Source organism: Garra rufa, chromosome 1, assembly GCF_049309525.1.
Source record: "Garra rufa chromosome 1, GarRuf1.0, whole genome shotgun sequence".
In the NCBI taxonomy this organism is placed as follows: domain Eukaryota; kingdom Metazoa; phylum Chordata; class Actinopteri; order Cypriniformes; family Cyprinidae; genus Garra; species Garra rufa.
The window spans coordinates 74,956,706-74,979,845 of NC_133361.1; the positions used below are offsets into that span (position 1 = coordinate 74,956,706).

Genomic DNA, 23,140 nt, shown 5'->3' on the forward strand with positions numbered 1-23,140 from the left:
AATACAAACGTTTATGCACAAAATTACATAAACTAAAAGGAAACGCCGGTGTGACGGCTTTTTCTTCTTCTATATATAGTCAGTTGCTGCATCCCAATTCGCCTACTTATACTACGCCCTAAAAGTATGTAGCCTACTCTTTTTGTGAAGAAAAAGTACATAGTTTTGAGTATGTAGCAGAATAGTAGGCGAACTTTAGAACATACTTGTCACGGTACAATAAAAGGAAGGAAGCAAATGCAGGTGAAAGTGAACGTTTATTGAAACACAGACAGGTGAACAATCTTCCAGGTGCAGTGGGCGCTCTCGGCTGGGTGGAACAGGGACTCGATGGCAGGTGCAGACGTGTAGTGAAGATCCCGTGATGATGACGACTCCGAACACGAACAGACGAAATACAAATCCACACAGAACACGATCCAGACAGTCCAAGGTGACGAACATCCAAGAAGAACTATCGACAGAGGAGATCTTCTTCTTCTTCTTTTGGTTGTCTGGCCGTTCACTCCATTGGAGCATTACCGCCACCTACTGAATATTTTATGCACCTGGGTGATGAATCTGTATTGTTTTCTTTTCCTTTCTTTCTCTTCCTCATATATATATTAAAAAAAAAAAAAATTGAAGGGGGGTGGGTACCCCACCCACCCACCCCAAAGGATCAGAGCCCAGGCTTCAGCTGACGCTGCATGTTCAGCTCCTCCAACTTCCACACTGGGCTCCTCAGCCTCTAAGGCAGGCAGAGGCACCATACACCTCACCATCAGACCCTATATTTCTATATCCTGTAACATAGACCTGTAACCTCCAAAAAGGTTAAAACAGCCATATATATCTGATTGTCACTTAAACCCTTCCCCAGAAGATCCACAACGCTCACTGGCCTATTTTAAAACTATTAAAGAGACTGTCACGCTGATCATCATATTTACCACAATTAAAAAGCACATGCTCAACTGTTTCTAAAATACCACATTCATTACACATCCCACTTTCATGCTTCCCCATTAATGCTGATGTTGAGTTTAATCCTGTATGTCCCATTCTTAATCTAGATATCATTACTTCTTCTTTTCTATATCTTCCAAAAAACTTCACTTTTTTCCCTACTGATTTCTCAATACTATAAAACCACCTACCTGTTTTGCTATTTTCCCATCTTTGTTGCCATTTTTGTATTCATTTTCTATTAATCACAGATTTTATTTCACTTCTACCCAAAGGAACTTTGACTTCCACCACGTTTTTCTTTAATGCCTCTTTTGCTAATTTATCAGCTATTTCATTCCTTATTATTCCGATATGTGCTGGCACCCAACAAAAATATACAGTTATACCTTCCATTTTCAGTCTGTACAATAGAGTATAAATTTCCACTAACAAATCTTCTCTATCACTTTTTGTAGACATTATACTATTAAGAGCTGATGAAGAATCTGAGCAAATTAAAACCCTGTTTGGCCTAACCTGTTCAACCCATTGCAGTCCTACTATAATTGCAGTTAGCTCAGTAGAGTACACAGACAGTTTGTTACTTAGCCTCAAGCTTATTTCTGTCTTAAAATTTGGAATATACACTCCTATGCCCACTTTTTGCTCAATTGGATCCTTAGATCCATCTGTATAAATCTGCATAAAAGAATTAAAGTTTTCTCTCATAAAAACATTAACTCCATAACTATTACTGTATATTACTTCTGCTTTTTCCCGAGCCTCCAATAATCTCATTTCAACAACAGGTTCAGGAATATTCCACACTGCCACACCACTTAATGGCATGTTAGGACAGATTGCTTCATCCTCTATACCATAATCCTTGACCCGCTGTTCATATTTCCAGCCAAAGCTATTTCCTCCATTCTTTTTGTATTCCCAACAGTCATTTAGTATTACACGTGTACAATGATTCTTCTTACCACCTTTTAAGTTAGCCCAATACATCATTGCAAGCTTTTCTCTTCTCAGGTCTAATGGTATTTCCCCCATTTCAACCCCGACAGCATCTAGAGGAGTTGATCTTATAGCTCCACAGCAGATTCTAAGTGCTCTAGATTGTATGTTCTCCAGTTTCTTTAACTGAGATTTAGCTGCATCACCATACACTGCACATCCGTAATCTATGCTAGAACGTACTAGGGCTTGATATATACATAACATTGCGCTTTTCCTTGCTCCCCATTCATATTTGGTTATTGAGGTCATACAATTTATTACCCTTTTGCATTTATTTTCAATTTTTTTAATATGTTGTTTCCAAGTCATCTTCTCATCAAAGATTAACCCAAGATACTTAAACTCTGTCACTCTTTCTAACAGTTGATCATATAATTTCAATGTAATCTGTTCAATTTTCTTTTTCCTTGAGAAAACCATGTATTGAGTTTTTGATAGTGAAAACTTCATTCCCCAGTCTACTGACCATCTTTCAACTTCATTTATAGTTTCTTGTACTCCTTTAATTACATTTCCTATATTCCTACCTCTTTTCCATATAGCACCATCATCCGCATACAACGCCTTCCCAATGCCTGGTTTAACTTTTTCAAATATATCGTTGATCATTAGATTAAATAAAATTGGGCTAATCACGCTTCCTTGTGGGGTCCCATTCAGGATACCATATGATGCTGATGTTTCTTCACCTATTCTTACCTGAAATGTACGTTCAAACAAAAAATCTAATATCCAGTTATACATTCTCCCTCCTACACCAATTCTATTTAACTTAATTAACAGTCCTTCCCTCCATAGAGTGTCATACGCTTTTTCAATATCAAAGAAAACTGCAACAAGAAACTCCTTCATTATTAGTGCCTTCCTTACCTCATTTTCAAACAATAAAAGAGCATCCATTGTTGATCTCTTTTTCCTAAAACCACACTGAACTGGTGTTAATATTTCTTTCTTTTCCAGAAAATAATTTAACCTTCTTACTAACATTTTCTCCATTACTTTGCATAATGTAGATGTAAGAGCGATTGGCCTGTAGCTATTAGATTTTGTTGCATCCTTACCTGGTTTCACTACTGGTATTACTATTGCACTTTTCCAATCTTTGGGTAAATAATAGGGGTGGGACGATACAGGTAACTCACGATTCAATTCTGTGGCGACAGAGGAGATGTGTGTGAGATGTGTATAAATAGCCAGCAGTGATGTGAGACACCTGTGAGGACTGATTGGCAGCTGCGCTGAATGAGCATGATTAACAACACAGACAGACACAGGATCACGAGACAGAGCACATGGCATGATAAACAACACAGACAAACACATGATCACAAGACATGAGGACACGGCAGATGTATGAACCGTGACAATGCTACTTCATCATAACTGCTTCTTTAACGGACGCTCTGTTGCTTGGTTACCTGAATCCTGTCACTGTTTAAACTGCCCTGTCAATCATCACAGTTAACATTATCTACATTTCCTTTAATTTAATTTCCTGAGAGGCACGTTCTTTCAGGAGTCTTTCATGCCGAGAACTCTGCTCGTGTTTGCATAATTATGCATTTAAACGTTAATGACCAAACCTATCATTAAAAAAGTTCATAATGTTGCTGCACATGAAATATAACGAGGATAACATTTAAAATGTATATTTTTTATCAGGTTACACACTGATTATTTAACACTCAAACCCCTTTCTCTACCTGTCCGTTGTTCACACATATCCTCCATTTTTGTAGTTTTTTAACACTTTTACTGCGTGTTTGTAGTTCTAATCGAATCCTCGTTCACCACGCAATGTGTTGTGGGCAATATTAGCCGTTAGAGTGTGCATTGATCCGCACTTCGAATTCCGAAGTGAAGTAGTAGACCATCCGGGAATCTTTGGAATACTTTTTTTGAACATACTACGATTTGGGACATACTAATTCTATTTTCGAATACTATTTAGGACGGATAGTATGCGAATTGGGACGCAGCATATCTCTTCAAAGAGCGGGAATTTGGGATCACGGGACGGATCAGATGACATTGTGATTTATGGTTGGGAGGAGAAACTAACCGTACCTGTACTTAGGACATTGTTCTAATTGGTCAAGACATCATTTGGGATGTGTCCAAAAGCTGAGTTTAAATACTCAGGACACCATTCAAATCGCTCTCTTAATCTTCTCTTACGCGCTTACTCCATGCCCTTGCTCTCTACGGCTGTATGCCAGCATGCAAGCCTGCTCCTCTAAAGGAAACATGAGGAGATCGTCACACTCCTGTCTTTTAATTTAATTCTTTTATTTCTTTCCGTTGAGAGTTTCGTGTTCTAGTTAAGTTTTGTGCAATCCGCGACCGAACTAAACATCTTCGCTGACCTCAACTTTAACAGCGCACAACTCACATCCTCAAGCCAACGCACACTGCGGTCAAGCCAGCCGCGCTTTTTTTTTCTTGCGCCTGTAATCGTGCACTTACGGTACGGGTCCCGAGAGCAGACAAAATGCATGTAAAGAAGCTGTCAAACCGGCGTTTCCTATATACTTTATATTTGTATGTTTATAAATACTTTACATTAGTCCATAAACGTTTATATTGTATTTTAATTATTCAAAATTATTTGTTAATGTAAAAAAATAATACTATTAATGTGTTTTATTCAGTTTCTTTTATTTTGATGTTTGTGTGTGTGTGTGTGTGTGTGTGTGTGTGTGTGTGTGTGTGTGTGTGTGTGTGTGTGTGTGTATAGAAGAAGAAAAAGCCGTCACACCGGCGTTTCCTTTTAGTTTATGTAATTTTGTGCGGAGTGTCTGCAACCCCTTCAGCCGTGATTTATTCACGATACAGCACAGCCTCAAGTACCTTATTGCTTTTATAAAACGGTTACCACACAATAAAAATATTAAAATCCAAAATATATATTAAGTTATATATATTAAGTTGTATGTTTTCATAAAGTAAAATCATTATCTGCCTTCCGCTGTGAAAAGTAGTCCCTAACTGCTGCAGCTGTGTTTACGTTGCTAAGGGTGGTTGCTAAGTGGGTTCAATGATACACAAAACCGTTGAGTGAAGCGGTCATAGCAGTGCCCTATCATGAATACCACACAGCTGCTGACCAATCAGAATTGAGGAATGGAACTAACCGTTTTATAATCTTTAATATGTGTCGGTTAGGATTCATTCAGGTAAACAAAGTATTTTTTTTCCTATTGTTTAGTAGTTTGTGATTCATTCTGCAACGTTTCGTGACAAAAAAAAAAGCAAAAAAGACTGGCTCAGCGAGAGACCCATAAAAGTCATTCTGGAGACACGTGTCCTCCTGTAGAATACCTGCAAAAGAGACAATATAGCATTTAATTTAGCAGACTGACACAACACAAAAGTAAAGCTCAATCACAAATGTGTCCGTATTCCTTTAGTAATGAAGTTCAGATTTAGGGGAAGGCAACCATTAAGCCATTGTTTTACTACTAAGAGAAAGTTCCTGTGTTCGACACAGCTCTAGTTGTAGAGTATACAGGTTAGGTTCAACACATGGTCAAAAACGGCAATGTAGTACTTACACGTGTAATGCCTGTCTGTTTAGTCACGCGTGTGCACATCACCGGTGTTATGGGTCCATATTATATAGGAGTATATTTACCTGGATTCCCAGCAGATGCTAGACGGCGACAGATGCGATATTCCATAGATAATATATTAAAAACGTGTTTCACCAGTTTTATACATTTGGTATCCATAATAAAGTGATTTTGCGGCGTCCGTTCCTGCGTACTTTACACAGTTTTAAACAAGTTTAACATGCTCCCATATCACGCTCAAGTTAACATGGGACAGTCGTTTTAATGCATGATCAAACTCCTCAACGAACTTAATTAACTAAGTATTTCATTTCTATATTACTGTGTAGTATTGTGTATAGTGTGCTGTCACATGTGTTCTATTATTATTATTATTATAACAAATACAGATTAAGTTAAAAAGTAGCAGTAGGCTCCCTAAAGCAAAACAATAGTTGCAAAGTACATTATGTTTTATTGACAAGTCTTGTTAATTTGTAGTTTACTATTGTTCCTAGTCAAATGATTGTCTGAGTGATTACTTAATAGGAAAAAAAAGAAAATAATAAAAAAGGACAGAGATGATTTTTAAGTGATTTTACACTGTCTCTGTATCGACTCACTGGACTGAAATCAACATTTTGCATAGGCTTAGAACTCTATTTAGAACAATTCTATATTCCCTTTCTTAGAATCATAATTAGTTAAATTATTAAATGGCATGTTTGCATTTTGAAGGTGACAAAGTGTTTAACCATTAAAAATGAACCGTGCTGTAGGATCTTGTAACAATGGAGGTGAGAATCCAAACGCAGCTTTATTCAGATCAATAATCAAAGTAGTACATTATAGACAATCCAGACTCAGAAACAGAGTCCAGGCAGAATGGTGGAGGCAAGCGGCGATCAGACGGAGTTAATCCAGCAAACAAAGCAAGCGTTGAAAGGCAGGAGGCAGACAATCAAATAACAGAAACAGACAGATCAGCAACGGGAAAACAAACAGGGAAAAACAGTGGGAATTGTCAGCAATGGCAGAACAAGATTGAACTCAAGTTGTCAATCATGACAGAGCCCCTCCCTCTTTAAGGACTGGATTCCACACAGATATGAAGTCATATTTAATGATCAAATCTGTGTCCGAAATTGTAAAATCCCTCTGAATAAGTAGACATACTTTGAATATTACAGTATTTAATCATTGGTTTGGATCTGTGGTCAGATGCTTTCTGAAGGTCTTTCAGGGCAATGATTCAGGAAACAGGTGAGTGAAAGTCAAAGTGAGAGTAAGAAAGATGTCCTGAGTTTGACTGATTCACATCAACACTGAAGCTTGATTATGAATCTGAATCTGATTCTCTCAGGGATCCTGAATCTGGTGTCCAGATGAAGCTCAGATCAAATGAATCTGATTGACTGAATCAATCTGTGTTGAGAAGCTCAGAATGAACTCAAACTCATCACAGTGACATTCAGATCTGAGTTGGAGGAAATATGAAAAGTGACGGGACGATCCTGGACTTGGAGCCGTTTAATGCTCAGATTGAGATCTTCTTCAGTCTTCAAGCTCTCCAAGAATCAGAAGAATCCTGCTGCTCTTGTGTTCAGATGAACATCTCTACTCTCCTTCCTCTTATCCACCACAATAAATATGGCCTGATCATTTACTCACAATTCATATTATTATTCATATTAAATCATAAAGTTAGCATTTTGGACATTATCAGTAATATTCTTATTCATTATTATTATTGATGTTATTAGAAATTTAGACAATAATGTTATTAAGTTATATATGATATATATTGGAAATTATTAGTGATATTATTTAATATTTTGAAAGTTATTACATTATAAAATTGTTACTTTAAAATGTACTAATAATATTTTTTAATTAGATTTTTTATTTTTTACAATGCAGAAACATTGTTTTAATACTCATTTTTATGGAAATTGTCAATTGATATAATTAAAGAAATCATATAATTAATAATTTGAAAAGTATTAGTAATATTATTAAATCATAAAAATAATAACTTGGAAATTTTAGTGATATTATTACTTAATTAGACTTTATTTTTACAGTTCAAAAACATTATAATCATCATTTTATGGTTATGTTCAACTGATATAATAAAAAAATATATTTTAGAAATTATTAGTAACATTATTAAATTAGATTTTTTTTATTTTTTACAGTGCAGAAACTTTGTGTCACGTATCTGGTCTATCTCATCATGAACTCTTGCACACACATTCTGGACTTCAATCCCCATAAGCCACTGCACCAATCACTGCACACAGCTGCTCCTCGTTTCCCACTGAACTGATTGCTGCATACACCTGTTTATCATTTACCCACATGCATTTAAGCCACTCACACACACAGCCACCTTGCGAAGTCTTATTGTTCCTATGGTCGTAATTCTAAGCGTATTTCTCTGTGTTGGATTATCTGTGTATGACTCTGGACTGTGTACCCCGTTGACGATTCCTGCTTCCTGCCATTGCGACCATTGCCTGTCTATTGAACTGTTTCCCGGATTACCTACGTTGTTCCTGTTTTCTGGTGATTATTCAGGCCTGTTGACGATTCTAAATAAATGCTGCAAATGGATCCGCACGTCTCTGACCCTCCTTGTGACACTTTGTAATCATCATTTTATGGTTATGTTCAACTAATATAATAAGAAAAATTAAATTAATATTTTAGAAATTATTACCATTATTAAATTATATACTAAATTAAATTATATATATTATAAATATATTAACATTATTAAATTAGATATTTTTTTTTACAGTGCAGAAAACATTGTAATCATATTTTTTATGGATATGTTCAATTATAATAAATCATCAAATTAATATTTTGTTTATTATTATTATTATTGTTATTATTATTAAATCATAACATTAATATTTGTTTATTATGATTTTTTTTCAAATCATAAAATTACTATTTTGGAAATTATTAATAATATTATTATTCAATCATAATTTTAATATTTTTTTTTAATTATTAAAATTATTATATCATATAATTAATATTTTGTTATTTTGACAATGATAATTTAAGGATGTTTTTAATGGACAACTTCAGAAAAATAAAATATGTTTAAAATAATATATAATTAAAAAGTATGTTTTGTGAATTGTATAAATACTGTTTATTTTTGATAATTTATTTAATTGAGCGTTGCAACACTTATATTTGTGTGTTTTATTGATATCATGTGAATAAGTCTTGTCTCTTTCATTTCATTGCTCTGTTGTTGTTTTGATTGATTCTTGTCCTCGTTTGTGAGTTATAACAAATAAAAACATCTGTTTAATGATTCATGTAAATGCATTTGTTATCATTTAAATAATAATTAAACAATTCAGTTGAAGTGTTCAGGACAAACAAGAGACTCATGAACAACTATCACTAAACACACAAACACATCTGTGGATCATTCAGAGAACAACACAGGATTAACAATCAAGGGGGTGGAAACTTTTGAACGGGATATTTTTATAAATCTTTATTTTTATTTTTTATAAATAATTAACATTTTGCAGATTTTATGTATTTTTTTTTTTACACAGATATTGTTAAACTAGTTTTGACTATAGTTCAAGCTGTTATATCCCTGTTATATATTTATAGTCTAACATTCCCAGTTTTCTGACGCATGTCCTTAATTTAATTGTATATGCTGGTATTAGTTCAGCGTTTATGATCCTAGAGAGCAGATCTTGTGAACAAATAAATAAAAGACAGTCTGTTTTTGATCATGTGTGTTATTCTGTGTTGTCATCCATTTATTTATTTGGGCAATAATAACAAACAGGATTAGAGTACAAACAAAACATAGACAAATCCTTTCAGTAACAAACGAGTTATGGTTTAGTCGTTAACAGAAGTCATATACAAATATTCTTAATAAAGCTGTAAATGTTGTTGTGATCCAGGTTTGGTATTTTAGCTCTAATGCATGTTTAGTTTAATATGATATTCTGCGTAGCGATAGCATGAAGCTAGTGGACCGCTGCAATGGATCCTTCTACTGACGTTCACTTCCTGTCCGTATAAGTTCAGCGATTGTGTTTTATTCCGAACAATAGAGGAAATGAGAGATCGGATATCAGGCTGATGTTGATCATAATGCAGATGATTGATGAGAGACTGATATTATTGAGAAACACAGATCATCATCACACACTGATCTACTGTCTAGATGAGGATTATTAGATTTATTCTGACTGATGATCATATTAATGTCATGACTCTATCTGTCACTCGCTGATCATCAGCTCAAAGCATTATGGGTAGATTCTCTCATCAGTCTGTTCTCATTCATCAACACAGAGAAACTGATGATCCATTATAATGAACCCCAAACCCAGGATAGAGCGTCTGAGTGAATGTGGTGTGTTCTGTGTGGATGAGGCTCATTGTGTCAGAGACGCTGTAGAAGGACAGACTTCCTGCTCCGTGATCCACATACACTCCTACTCTATAGACATCATTCACTCCTGTTCTCCTGATGATGATGGGCTTCACAGGGAGATCAGTCTTTATGTTATTGTGTATGAATGAGTAACTGGAGGAAGAGCAGAACAAACTCCAGGACTGATCATTAGATCCAAACACACACTCATTACCTCCTCCCTTCCTGCTGATGCTCTTATATGACACTGATATAGACACATATCCTCCACTCCACTCAATCTCCCAGTAACAGCGTCCACACACACTCTCTCTACACAACACCTGAGGCACATCAAATCTGTCTGGATGATCAGGATAATGTTGATCTGTGAGAGTGTCAGTAATCACTCTGTTGTTCTCAGACAGACTGAGGCGTTTATTCACTGTGTTCAGATCCAGAGTGAGCCGATGGGAATCTGATGGAGATAAAACACATCAGAATCAGGAATGAATGCAGCTCATAATAGTGAAATAATACAATCATTGATGGCATTACATCCTAATTAAATAAATGATATTATTGTTAGTTTGAAATGAACAGAGAACACATCCATTCATATTTTGGTCAGAGTCACAATTTCAGCCGGTGATGATGGTTTTCATAAATTAGTTTTGCACAAAGAACCTAATTGTTGATTTTATAAATGTGACTGTTGTGATTATTAATGAGTTATTCTTTATGAATTGGTCACAGTTCACAATTCTTTTCTTTAGTAATGATCAAACACCTAATAAAGGACTATCTTTGTCCAAAATGATCACTGACCTACTGCTCAGTTAATCTTGCTTCTATATGAGTTAATAGTATTAAGTGTTAATGTAGAACTACCTATTACTTCCTGCATAGTTACTTGTTAACAACGGCCCATTATTATAAAGTGTTACCGATTTGCATTTATGAACGTGTGAAACTTAATTAGTAATATGAATAGATTAATAACGAATGCTTCATTATTCATATTATCATGATCAAAACATCCAAAAACAACATTTTCAAAATGCTAATTAAAATTAGAGACTATCTTTGTTTTTGATAAACACAAATGTATCATAACCATAACTTTTTAACATGACTACAGTGCCAAAAGATGTGGAATACAGGTTCCAAATATAAAGGCAGATATATTAAACCAAATGTAGAAAATAGACCAATAGCTAATACTTTCAATGATCAATAATTAAACCGTTTCAAATGAACGGAACTACAGTATGTAAGGTTGTTTCTGGAGGGACACTCATTAGTGGCGCACTCTAGGCACTCGCTCGGTGCGTAAGGTTTGTTTCGGTAATGACATTTTAATTTAATTAATGTCGTCTGCTTTTGTAAACCAAATCAAAGTTATGTTTGCATCTGCATTTCTTTTGTGTGGAAAGTTAGGCACATTAAATAACAGCATGGTTTTGAGCTTCTGGACATAAAATATTTGACCTTCTGTGTGTCTTTAGAGACTGCGGTCAAGCCAGCCGCACTTTTTTTTAACTTGCGCCTGTAATCGTGCACTTACGGTACGGGTCCTGAGAGCAGGTCAAATGCATGTAAAGAAGCTGTCAAACCGGCGTTTCCTATATACTTTTTATTCGTATGTTTATAAATACATTACATTAGTCCATAAACGTTTATATTGTATCTAATTATTCTAAATAATTTGATAATGTAAAAAAATAATAATATTAATGTGTTTTATTCCGTTTTTTTATTTTGATGTTTGTGTGTATGTGTGTGTGTGTAGGCTCTCTCTCTCTCTCTCTCTCTCTCACTGACTATATAGGGGGATTTTGTTATTGTTTTTCTCCAAAACTATACAGTAAAATGTCTAACCTATAGAGGAACATTTTTCATGAGTGTTGGAAAATGGGATACAGTGCAAGTGCTATAGGAGTCATTTTGTTGTTTAGGGTGATTTTGTTTCTAATTTTCTCCAAAACTATACAGTAAAATGTCTTGAAAATAACTACACTGATAGTCAGGGTCACTCTGAATACAGATGGAGTGAAAGAATGAGCTAACCTATAAAGGAATATTTTTTGAGTATTTAAATATATGGAAATAATCCAAGTGCTAGGACACATATGTTGTTTTGTATGAGCTAACCTATATAAGGAAATTATACAAGTGCAAGTATGTTTGGGATGATTTTGCCTTTAATTTTCACTGAAACTGTACAGTAAAATGACTTGAAATTAAAACATTGATAGCCAGGATCAAAGTAAAAGTATTTACAAACATTATATATTTGTATATATACACACACACACACACACACACACACACACACACACATACAAACATTAAAATAAAAAAAAATAAAAAATAAACATTTATATTAACATTTATTAACATTAATAAATTATTTTTAATAATGTACAAATACAAACGTTTATACATAAAAGGATTTATACACGTTTATACAGTTTTCTTCTTCTATATATAGTCAGTGAGAGAGAGAGAGCCTACACACACACACACAAACATCAAAATAAAAAAACGGAATAAAACACATTAATAGTATTTTTTTTTACATTAATAAATAATTTAGAATAATTATTATACAATGCAAACGTTTATGGACTAATGTAAAGTATTAATAAACATACAAATATAAAGTATATAGGAAACGCCGGTTTGACAGCTTCTTCACATGCATTTTGCCTGCTCTCAGGACCCGTACCGTAAGTGCACGATTACAGGCGCAATAAAAAAAAAAAGTGCGGCTGGTTTGACCGTGTATTTTTGAAGCGCGGCTGGCTTGACCGCAGTCTTTAGAGGTAACATTATGTTTGGACTTTCTTTTGAGTCCATATTTGTGAAATTATGTCAATTGTTAGTTGTACTGGTGCTGTAAATGAACGAGGAGGACACTCTTACTGCATGTTTAATGTTTAATATTTATTCATCTGCACATTGTCTTGCCCAGGGGCGTAGCAACCGGGGGGGACGGGGGGGGACACGTCCCCCTCACTTTTAGAAACAGGTGATTCTTTTCCCCGCACTTTTTTTGATCTAGCGCCAATATTTCCGCCTCTGGTCTCTGATTTGTTATTTAGATTTGAGTGAAGTAACATTTAGCCAATCACAGCGCGAATCTCTTGGGCGTCTGCCATGAGCTTCAAATCTTGATGCTCTTGTAACAATGTTATACTGTATGAACATCACCTTTGGGTCACATGACCATACGGTCCCCCCCACTTTTAAATTGGCTGCTACGCCCCTGGTCTTGCCCATAATTGCACATTTCATTTTTTATATTTATTATAGTCTATTCCTTTTTCTAATATTTTACGGTTATTTTTTTATTGTATATTTGTACATAATGCAAATTTCTTTTTACAACTAAAGTTAATCTTATTATTTTCTAATTTGTTTAATGATCTTATTTCTCATTCTATACTAACACTTCCTCATAAAATGTATGGGTTATCAGCAGTCGAATAAGCATTTCACTTTATATGATACTGTGTATGACTGTGTGTGTGACAAATAACACTTGAATTTGGTCTGTAATTTGATGATTTGTTAATGTGTCGCTTCATTACTAACTCATTATTAACTACCCAATGCACCAGTAAAGCTTAGTTACAGCGGTGAAATATTGTGCATTGATTCAGTGCACAGTAAAAATATAGAGATATTTGTAATATTACAAGGTGTGTGTAGTTCATGCTGTAGTAAAGGGAATAATATAACAACATAGCAAGCACAACAGAACAAGAACAGTAATTTAATAGATTTATAATAGCAAACATATCTATAATACCATAATAAATACATGAAATGAATGACAATACATGAGTAATACCAAGTAGAATATGAAATATATACAGAACATACAATATGAAAATAAATGAATAGTAAATTATAAAGTAAATTATACTAAAAAAAATACATAAAATCTGCAAAATGTTAATTATTTGACCAAAATAACAGAAATCATACAACATGCATGTTATTGTTTATTTAGTACTGACCTGAATACGATATTTGACATTAAAGACGTTTATATCTAGTCCACAAGAGAAAACAAAAGCTGGATTTATAAAAATATCCCGTTCAAAAGTTTACACCCCCTTGATTGTTAATCCTGTGTTGTTCTCTGAATGATCCACAGATGTGTTTGTGTGTTTAGTGATAGTTGTTCATGAGTCTCTTGTTTGTCCTGAACACTTCAACTGTCTGCTGTTCTTCAGAAACATCCTTCAGGTCCCACTAATTCTTTGGTTTTCCAGCATTTTTGTGTATTTGAACCCTTTCCAACAATGACTGTATGATTTAGAGATCCATCTTTTCACACTGAGGACAACTGAGGGACTCATATGCAACTATTACAGAAGATTCAAACACTCACTGATGCTCCAGAAGAAGAAAACATGCATTAAGAGCCGGGGGTGAAAACTATTGAACAGAATGGAGATGTGGATCTTATTTTGCCTAAATATATATATATAATTTATAAAAAAAAATAAAAGCAATTAAATGTATTATTATAATATGAAAATTCAAATGAGGGGTAATAATAGATTATGACGTAATTTTTACAACCCTGTCCATCAAAAGGACATACAATGAAAAAGTGTAACCAACCCATATACAGTCATTAGTATGTAGTTGTTCTTCACTACAAGAGTAGGCTACACACTTAATAAGATCAGCATTAAACAGTCTGTGTCAATAATGTATAATGCGGTCTATAGTATTGTGGTTGACTGAAGAAACTGGTCATATTTAAATATTGGACAGAAAATGACAGAAACATTAACTTGAACAAATACAATATTAGTCTGAGGAGGTTTAGTCTGTTGGAAATGCAGAGAACAGTCCACTGACAGGCTTTCTTCAGCTTTCCTTCAGGCTTGTGTTCTCATGTTTGCCATTGGATAAAAAGGGGAAAATAATAATCAGTCCACAGTTTTATGATAAACTATCAAATCCTTATGCTCTAGTAATGATAGCCTTTTTGTAAATGAGCATAGTAACAAAGTGCTCACTTTACTCTTTAAGTATATTGTGCTCATAAAACAATTTTGTCTATGATATAAGTGATGTTTCATTAACAAATTTCAGGAGGAGCTCGCGCAGATAATTAACACGGCCAATTCATCATCAGCAATCACTCCCTATCCAATCACTCTCCCTATCCCATTACTACAGTCCCTTTAAATAACCAAGCAGTCCTACCTTCAGCTATCTCTGATTCCAGCATTGGCACTCCCAATCGCCGCAACATGTCCGAGATTCACTCGTCCTCCGAGGATTATTCCTCTGATACAGACAAACCTGCAGCTCATCCGGCCCTCATCCAGGTCGCCGCTCAGGCCACCAGCGCTCCACAGGATCCACTAATCGAGCCCGCCGCTGCATCACGGGGCCGCAGGCCCTCACGCACCGCTGCTGCTCGCACTCCGAGCAGTGTTGTTTTAGTTTTAGTCAACGATGGCGAAATCATTTCGTTGACGCCACTTTTCATGAGGATAACGAGCCGATGACGAGATAAAAATGGCTCGTTGATGACTACATCATGACGAGACGTGTGTGAGTTTTCGTTGATGAGACGGGTGGTCCGTCAGACGTTTAAAATGCATGACATTTCTGCTTATCGTGCATGCCAATCAAAACCTTAAACGTTTTGATGCCGCTATGGCAAGCCGTTTTAGCATTAAATTCAATTTGCCATACTAGCATGGCAAGCCGTTTTAGCATTCCATCCTTGTTTATCTTTTATGTTTTAAAACATTCCTTATTGCAATTATTGGTGAAAATAGTCGATCCGGAAGCTCACATTGTGTTGAACTAGATCTGCTATTTTCAGAACTTACAAGTGACACTACCCAACAGCAAAATACTTACCGACCTACATTAATTTGTTAAAACACTTTTTCCCCTTTTTAGATTAAAACCTTTTTGGCTTTCGTCGACTAAAATTGTACTAAAACTAACAAGCATTTTAGTCCATAAGACTAAATCTAGGATGGTTGTCAAAAACAACACTGCTCCGAGACGCCAGCTTACGCTTATGCAGAGCCCCTACTCCACGTCAGGACGCAGCAGAAGGCCGTCACCGAGCTTGGGCCACGCCCCGGACACCGCAGTCTCCAGCCACGCCCATCCCGCTCGATCCTCGAAGCGGGAGCTCGCCGCTCATGCTGTCAGAGAGCCGGCCATCGCCTCCACAAGCCGCCGCAGCAGCACGAGCTCGCCCACTCCAGCAGCCGATTCCCGTCCGCAACCCTTGCCCCTCCTTTCTCTCCCCTTCTCATGGCCCGCAGCACCGCCTTCCGCTTATAGCACGAGCATTCCCCCGCTCATGCCACAAGCACCGGCGCTCCCCATTCCCCCTCTCTTCCCTTCTGTTTCCTCCGCCCCAGGAGCCGTCCCCAGCGCGAGCATGCCTCTACCCTCGCAGGCTCCGCGCACGCCATTCCCCCTCTCTTTCCCCCCTTCTTTTCCGTCCCAGGAGACGGCCGCAGCTCAGGTTTACCGCCACTACCGGTCCCGGTAGCCACTTTCCCTCCTCCTCAGGCCCGTCCTCCCTTCTCATTGGCCTCAGCCACACCCCTTCCAGCCCCGCCAAACGCTTTAGCGCAGGAACCTCCCCCAGTTTCCAACTCCATCAGGACCCAGATACTAGCAGGTCTCACACATGGATTCCACCCCGGCGTCCTGAGCCTCCCCTCCCAAAACCTCATCTGCCCAAATCTCCACTCCGCTCTCACCGAACCTGAAATAGTGGACGGCCTAATTAAAAAGAAATAGACTCAAATTTCATGATAGGCCCCTTTTCTGTTCCTCCCTTTAGCATCTATCGAGTCAGCCCCATCGGCGTTGCCACCAGAAAATTCTCAGGCAAAAACGCCTCATAAATTGATCTTTTATCTCCGCATAATTCCCCATTCCTTAGCATTAACAGCCTCATTCCACTCGAAGAGTTTTCTCTTCACTATCACAACGTCGACCAAGCCACTACCTTGATTAAAGCAGGTCGCGGCGCTTGGTTGGCCAAAGTCAATATTACTTCTGCTTTCAAAGTTACGCCCATCCACCCAGATTTCTGGCACTTATTTGGCATTTGCTGGAAAAACGAATTCTATTTCACTGTCCGCCTCACATTTGGTTGCAAAGCAATCCAAAAAATCTTCGACACGCCGTCGGAGGCAATTTGCTGGATCCTCTCCAACAATTACAGTTTACCCTATCTGATTCATCTTTTAGACGATTTCTTAATCATCTCACCCCCAGATTCCGTCCCAGCCGCACACCTCTTGACATCCCAAAGCTTTTCTCAGAGCTCGGGATTCCCCTCGCCCAAGACAAAACCGAGGGTTCTAGCACTTCCATCGAATTTTTGGGCATCAATTTAGATTCCCAAAAATTCCTGGCTTCCCTGCCCAAAGTAAAGATTGACTACTAGAACAATTCTAGTAGCTTCCACTTTGTTAACAAACTGTTGTTGTACAAAACGCGAGCTGCTATCCATTCTGGGTCATCTAAATACCGCGATGCGCATCATCCCACAAGGCCGCCCCTTTATCTCCCATCTCCTCTCCCTCTCCTCCTTCGCCCACGCCCTCGAGGACCGCATTTCCATAACTGATTCTTGCCGCAAGGAGCTCAGCTTATGGATTTCCTTCCTTAAACAGTGGAACAGCTATCGTTCTTTTACAGCAATTTGGTTTCTTCCCCAATTGATATCGAATTATATACCGACGCCGCCCTCTCCGTCGGCTTTGGAGGTTTCCTCCGGGGCCGCTGGTTCGCTTCTACCTGGCCCCCAGAGTTGGCAAATTTACCCCTCCAGCTATCATCCTCAGCACTATTTGAGCTTTACCCATTAGTGGCCGCAGCTTCCTTATGGGGCAAAGAATGGTCCGCCACCAGCATCGTCGTCCAATACGACAACGCAGCTACCGTGCACTGCATTAACAAAGGCCGTTCCCACTCCCCCGTACTCATGCCTTTGCTCAGATGTTTGATTTGGATTTCAGCTCGTGACCAATTTATCATAACTGCAAAACACATCCCCGGGTCAAAGAATCAAAACGCAAAACACATCCCCGGGTCAAAGAATCAAAACGCTGACTCTCTCTCTTGTTTTGTTTTTCAGAAATTCAGATAGCTGGCTCCAGAAGCGGACCCGCTCCCAACCCCAGTCCCTCCTTATTCAGAACTGATATTCCAATAACCCTCCCCCTAAGGCCTCTTCTCGAAGCATCCATTCTCCAAGCAGTCTCCCTCAGGACTCTCCAATCCTACCCCACAGCGTGGAAATGCTTTAAAACTTTCCACGCCGCCTACAGCTTACCTTTCCCCGTTTTATCCCTGCTCACTGTCACCTCATTTATCTCCCACCTCAATTCACATAAAAACCTCCAAGCTAGCTCCATCAAAGCATACCTTAGCGGTATTCAGTTTTTTCATAAACTGTGTCACGGCTCGCCTTCCCCCTCATATAACTAATTCCCAGACCTCCCTTCTCATCAAAGGCATCCAAAAAAACCCAGCCCAACCGCCCAGACCCCAGACAACCTATCACTTTAAATATTTTGACCAAATGCATCTCCTCCCTCCGCAAAGGCTACCATTCCATCCACACTGCCCACATACTGGACGCCATGTTCATCCTGGCTTTTTCGGTTTCCTCAGATGCTCTGAGCTCGCCATTACATCCAGTTTTAACCCAGCCATTCACCCCACCTTCTCCGACCTAACCGTGCTAGACGGCGATACCATCTCTTACTTTATTAAACAAAGCAAGACAGACCAAATAAAGAAGGGCCATTTCATTTATATTTTTAACCTCCAAACTCCCCTCCAACCATTCCAAACCCTCCTAGCCTTCCTTTGCCACAGGAAATCCCAATCCTCCCTCCCCTCTGACCCCCTCTTTACTGATGATGCCAACCGCCCTGCCACACGCTTCTGGTTCCAAAAGCACCTGAAGTCTGTCTTGCTTCTCTCTGGTACCCCAGCAGACAACTTCTCCAGCCATTCATTTCGCATAGGCGCAGCAACTACAGCCGCCCAAAAAGGTCTCTCCCAACAGCAGATCCAAGCGCTCGGCCGCTGGTCATCTGAAGCTTTCAAGAGCTACATTCGAGCAGATCGCTCTTTTATCAGGGAAACACACCAAACCCTAATCGGCCAACCCGTTCTACCGCCAGCCCACCCCCGTCCACGCCATCTCTAGCCGCTTCAACCACCCCCTCGGCGTCCCTTTTCCTTGGGACATCCTGCCTTCGTTAAAACCCCAGCTTATTCCCCTACGCGCAGCAATGCGCGCCCCCGCTGGAGCCCCCCCTTACGCACAACAGTGCTCGCCCCGCTTTTCCCGTCACGCTCAACATCGCATGGCTCCTGTTCAAGCCCCCGCTTATCCCCCTATATGCGCAGCAATGCACGCCCCCGCTGGAGCCCCCCTTACGCACAGCAGTGCTCGCCCCGCTTTTCCCATCACGCTCAACATCGCATGGCTCCTGTTCAAGCCCCCGCTTATCCCCTATACACGCAGCAATGCGCGCCCCGCTGGAGCCCCCCTTACGCACAGCAGTGCTCGCCCCGCTTTTCCCGTCACGCTCAACATCGCATGGCTCCTGTTCAAGCCCCCGCTTATCCCCTATACACGCAGCAATGCGCGCCCCCGCTGGAGCCCCCCTTACGCACAGCAGTGCTCGCCCCGCTTTTCCCGTCACGCTCAACATCGCATGGCTCCTGTTCAAGCCCCCGCTTATCCCCTATACACGCAGCAATGCGCGCCCCCGCTGGAGCCCCCCTTACGCACAGCAGTGCTCGCCCCGCTTTTCCCGTCACGCTCAACATCGCATGGCTCCTGTTCAAGCCCCCGCTTATTCCCCTTACAGAACAGCAACGCCCGCTCATGCTAAAGCCACCCCGCTCGCTCCCCCCATGCCGCAGCAACGCCTGCTCATTCTAGAACGCCCCGCTCATTCCCTTTACGCACTGCAATGCCCGCTCTCACCATAGCCCCTGCTCGTTTCCCCACGCCGCTGCATTGCCCGCTCTCGCTAGAGCGCCCCGCTTATTCCCCCATGCCGCAGCAATGCCCGCTCTTGCTAGAGCGCCCCGCTTATTCCCCCATGCCACAGCAGTGCCCGCACGCACCGCAATGACCGCTCTCGCCGCAGCCCCTGCTTACTTTCCCACGCTGCAGCAATGCCCGCTCTGACTAGAGCGCCCCGCTTATTTCCCCATGCCGCAGCAATGCCCGCTCTGACTAGAGCGCCCCGCTTATTCCCCCTTTCACGCAGCAATGCCCGCTCACACTAGAACGCTCTGCTTATTTCCCCATGCCGCAACAATGCCCGCTCTGTCTAGAGCGCCCCGCTTATTCCCCCTTTCACGCGGCAGCCCCCGCTCAGTCCCCTTTAGCGCAGCAAAGCCCACACATCCTAGAGCACCTAGCATGTTTTCCCTACGCCACAGCAGTACCCACCCCCAAGAAAACGCCATTCTTCATTCCCCCTAATTGCCACCCCACATAAGGTTCTCTTTGCTTTTCCTTCCCTAGCAGTGCCCGCAGCAGCTCCTCCCGCGCTTCCCCGCCGCTAATCGTCCAGCATCCCTCCAGCTCAAGTTAAGCTTTTTGGGGGGCCACCTGGCTGCTGTCCTGCAGTTATTTTGCACTTTGGGGGAGCGCTATTGGGTTCGGGCCAAAGGCCGAGCTCGGACCCCTCTCCCTGGGCAGGGGGAGTGCCCCGGGCTCGGGAATGACTACCGAGCTCGGAGCCCTCTCCCGGACAGCATTGCCAAACACGCTTAACTTTACGCTGTTTATTATATGCAAAAGCGAACTAGTGAAGTGATGTTTCATTAACAAATTTCAGGAGGAGCTCGCGCAGATAATTAACACGGCCAATTCATCATCAGCAATCACTCCCTATCCAATCACTCTCCCTATCCCATTACTACAGTCCCTTTAAATAACCAAGCAGTCCTACCTTCAGCTATCTCTGATTCCAGCATCCCTCCCACCCCCCCTGTTTATTTTCTCCTCACCTCCAGCCAGGGGGGGAGCGCTATTGGGTTCGGGCCAAAGGCCGAGCTCGGACCCCTCTCCCTGGGCAGGGGGAGTGCCCCGGGCTCGGGAATGACTACCGAGCTCGGAGCCCTCTCCCGGACAGCATGCCAAACACGCTTAACTTTACGCTGTTTATTATATGCAAAAGCGAACTAGTGAAACTACAATATATGATGATTTCAATGATTTCATATAATGCCTCAGCTTCCACAGCTAACTAATGTTAGCGATATTGCTAGCTATTAATAGTCTGTCACTGGTGGTAAATTAAGCTGTCAACAAACGTTAAAAATGAGCCAAAAACAAATAGAAACAAGTGTTCAGTCTTACCTGTGAAAGATAATACCCAGAGATGTGTGTTCATTCCTGTGTGATGGTTTGTAGATGCTCAAGTTGCTGACAAGTCAGGTCTCTATTCGCTTGTACTGATATGAGAGTTATGGAATCGTCCCGTATTGCGCGTCCCGTTATGAATCAATACGGGAAGGTTTTTGTCCCGTATTTTTTATAAAAAAAAAATTAATGCAGCGTCTCATGCAAATAATCACTGCGGAAAAGCCAGCGCGGTTCAGAAAAACACAGTCAAGCCAGCCGCGATTGATTTTAAGTGTGCGCGCATATTACAGTGATTACGGTAGTTTCAGAAACAACACAGAGAGAACGCGAAATAAAACAATCACCTGAAATAAATGATATATTTATTCAGAATGATAACAATAAGTGTTGCTTTATGGTCTTTTAAGGGTTAAATTATATTTTATGCAGTAATATTCCTGAACAGCTAATAATCTACTAAAAATATCAGCTAAAGCATAAAGAAAATGCCGTTCTGACAAACCTTTACATCCATTTTGACCGCTTGCAGCACCCATACCGTAAGTACGTCATTAGATGTGCCATAGAAACAATAGAGCGGGTGACGTGAGCCCAGAGTAGTGAGAGCATAGATATATAAACACACACATATATATAGATATAGATATATGTGGTTGTGTTTGTATATATATATATATATATATATATATATGTGTGTGTGTGAGAGTGAGAGAGAGGAGGAGTTAGAAGTTGACGTCACGGGAGTGAGCTGTATTTCGGCTGTGCATAATCCAATCCATCCTCACTTATTCCCACTTTAAATATATGTCTGAAGTGTTTTATTGCTTTAGTGAGTGGAGGAGACTGTCAGTGTTTGATGAGATCGAGATTATTTGAATTGGTGGATCAGATCAGAAGACTCATTCATTCAAAGTGTCTTCATTCAGCGGCAATCTGTCGGCATTCATTCATTCATTCATTCATTCATTCATTCATTCATTCATACTGACTCTACAATTTAGTTTAATATGTACTGTTATTAAATTGAATATAACTCTCTGAAATCATGTGCTAACAGTGCTTCTAAAACGGATAAACCAGGGCTTCAAGAGCAATTCATCAACACAGATAATGTAATGCCTATAACCTATAACATGAATCTGCAACACACTGATAATGTAATGCGTCAATATTTGTGATTCCTGAAAACAGTGCTGCATGAATGAGTCCTAAAACACAGAAATGATTTATATGTTTGGACTTCTGCTTCCATCAATGCAAAGTTAATGTAAATGTGTACTTTTCATTTACTCATGTCCTTTTTACAACACAAAACATGTGACCATGGACCACAAAACCAGTCATAAGGGGAAACTTTTCAACTTTATTCATCGCTTGAAAGCTGAATAAATAAGCTTTCCATTGATGCATGGTTTGTTGGGACAATATCAGCAGTCCTGATGAACACTGTTCTACAGTTTGTGTGCTTCAACAGATGCACTCAGTTCAGTTAATGATCTCTTTCCTAATGATGATCATCTGAATCAGGTGTGTTAAAGAAGGAGACATACATAATGTGCAGAGCAGTGGAGCACCAGACCTGGAGTCAGAACAAACGCTTACAGATCATTTACACGAGATGTTCATGTCTTTCTTACTTCTGTGGTGCCCCGAGTTTGAACTTCACACAAATGCAGTTAAAATGCTGCTTCAAAAGGAGACGAGGAAGAAGAGTCTTATGTAGAGTAAAACGATCAGTTATTTTCTGACAACATTTACAATTTATATGTTTTTTTTAATCTCAAATGTTAAAAAGTA

General features: G+C 39.6%; 1 protein-coding gene and 1 long non-coding RNA gene across 2 annotated transcripts in view; one reads left to right on the top strand and one right to left on the bottom strand.

Annotated features, from left to right (window-relative positions):
• Positions 1–23,140, top strand: part of LOC141339345 (uncharacterized) — a 299,598-nt gene that overhangs the window by 119,153 nt on the left and 157,305 nt on the right. The window lies entirely within an intron of this gene.
• The window catches only part of LOC141342640 (protein NLRC3-like), a 70,279-nt gene continuing 56,424 nt past the window's right edge, over positions 9,286–23,140 (bottom strand). Inside the window, exon 8 of the mRNA XM_073847138.1 lies at positions 9,286–10,262. Within this exon, the coding sequence (XP_073703239.1) occupies positions 9,849–10,262 (414 nt within the window). The 3' untranslated portion in view covers positions 9,286–9,848. The remainder of the gene's footprint in view (positions 10,263–23,140) is intronic.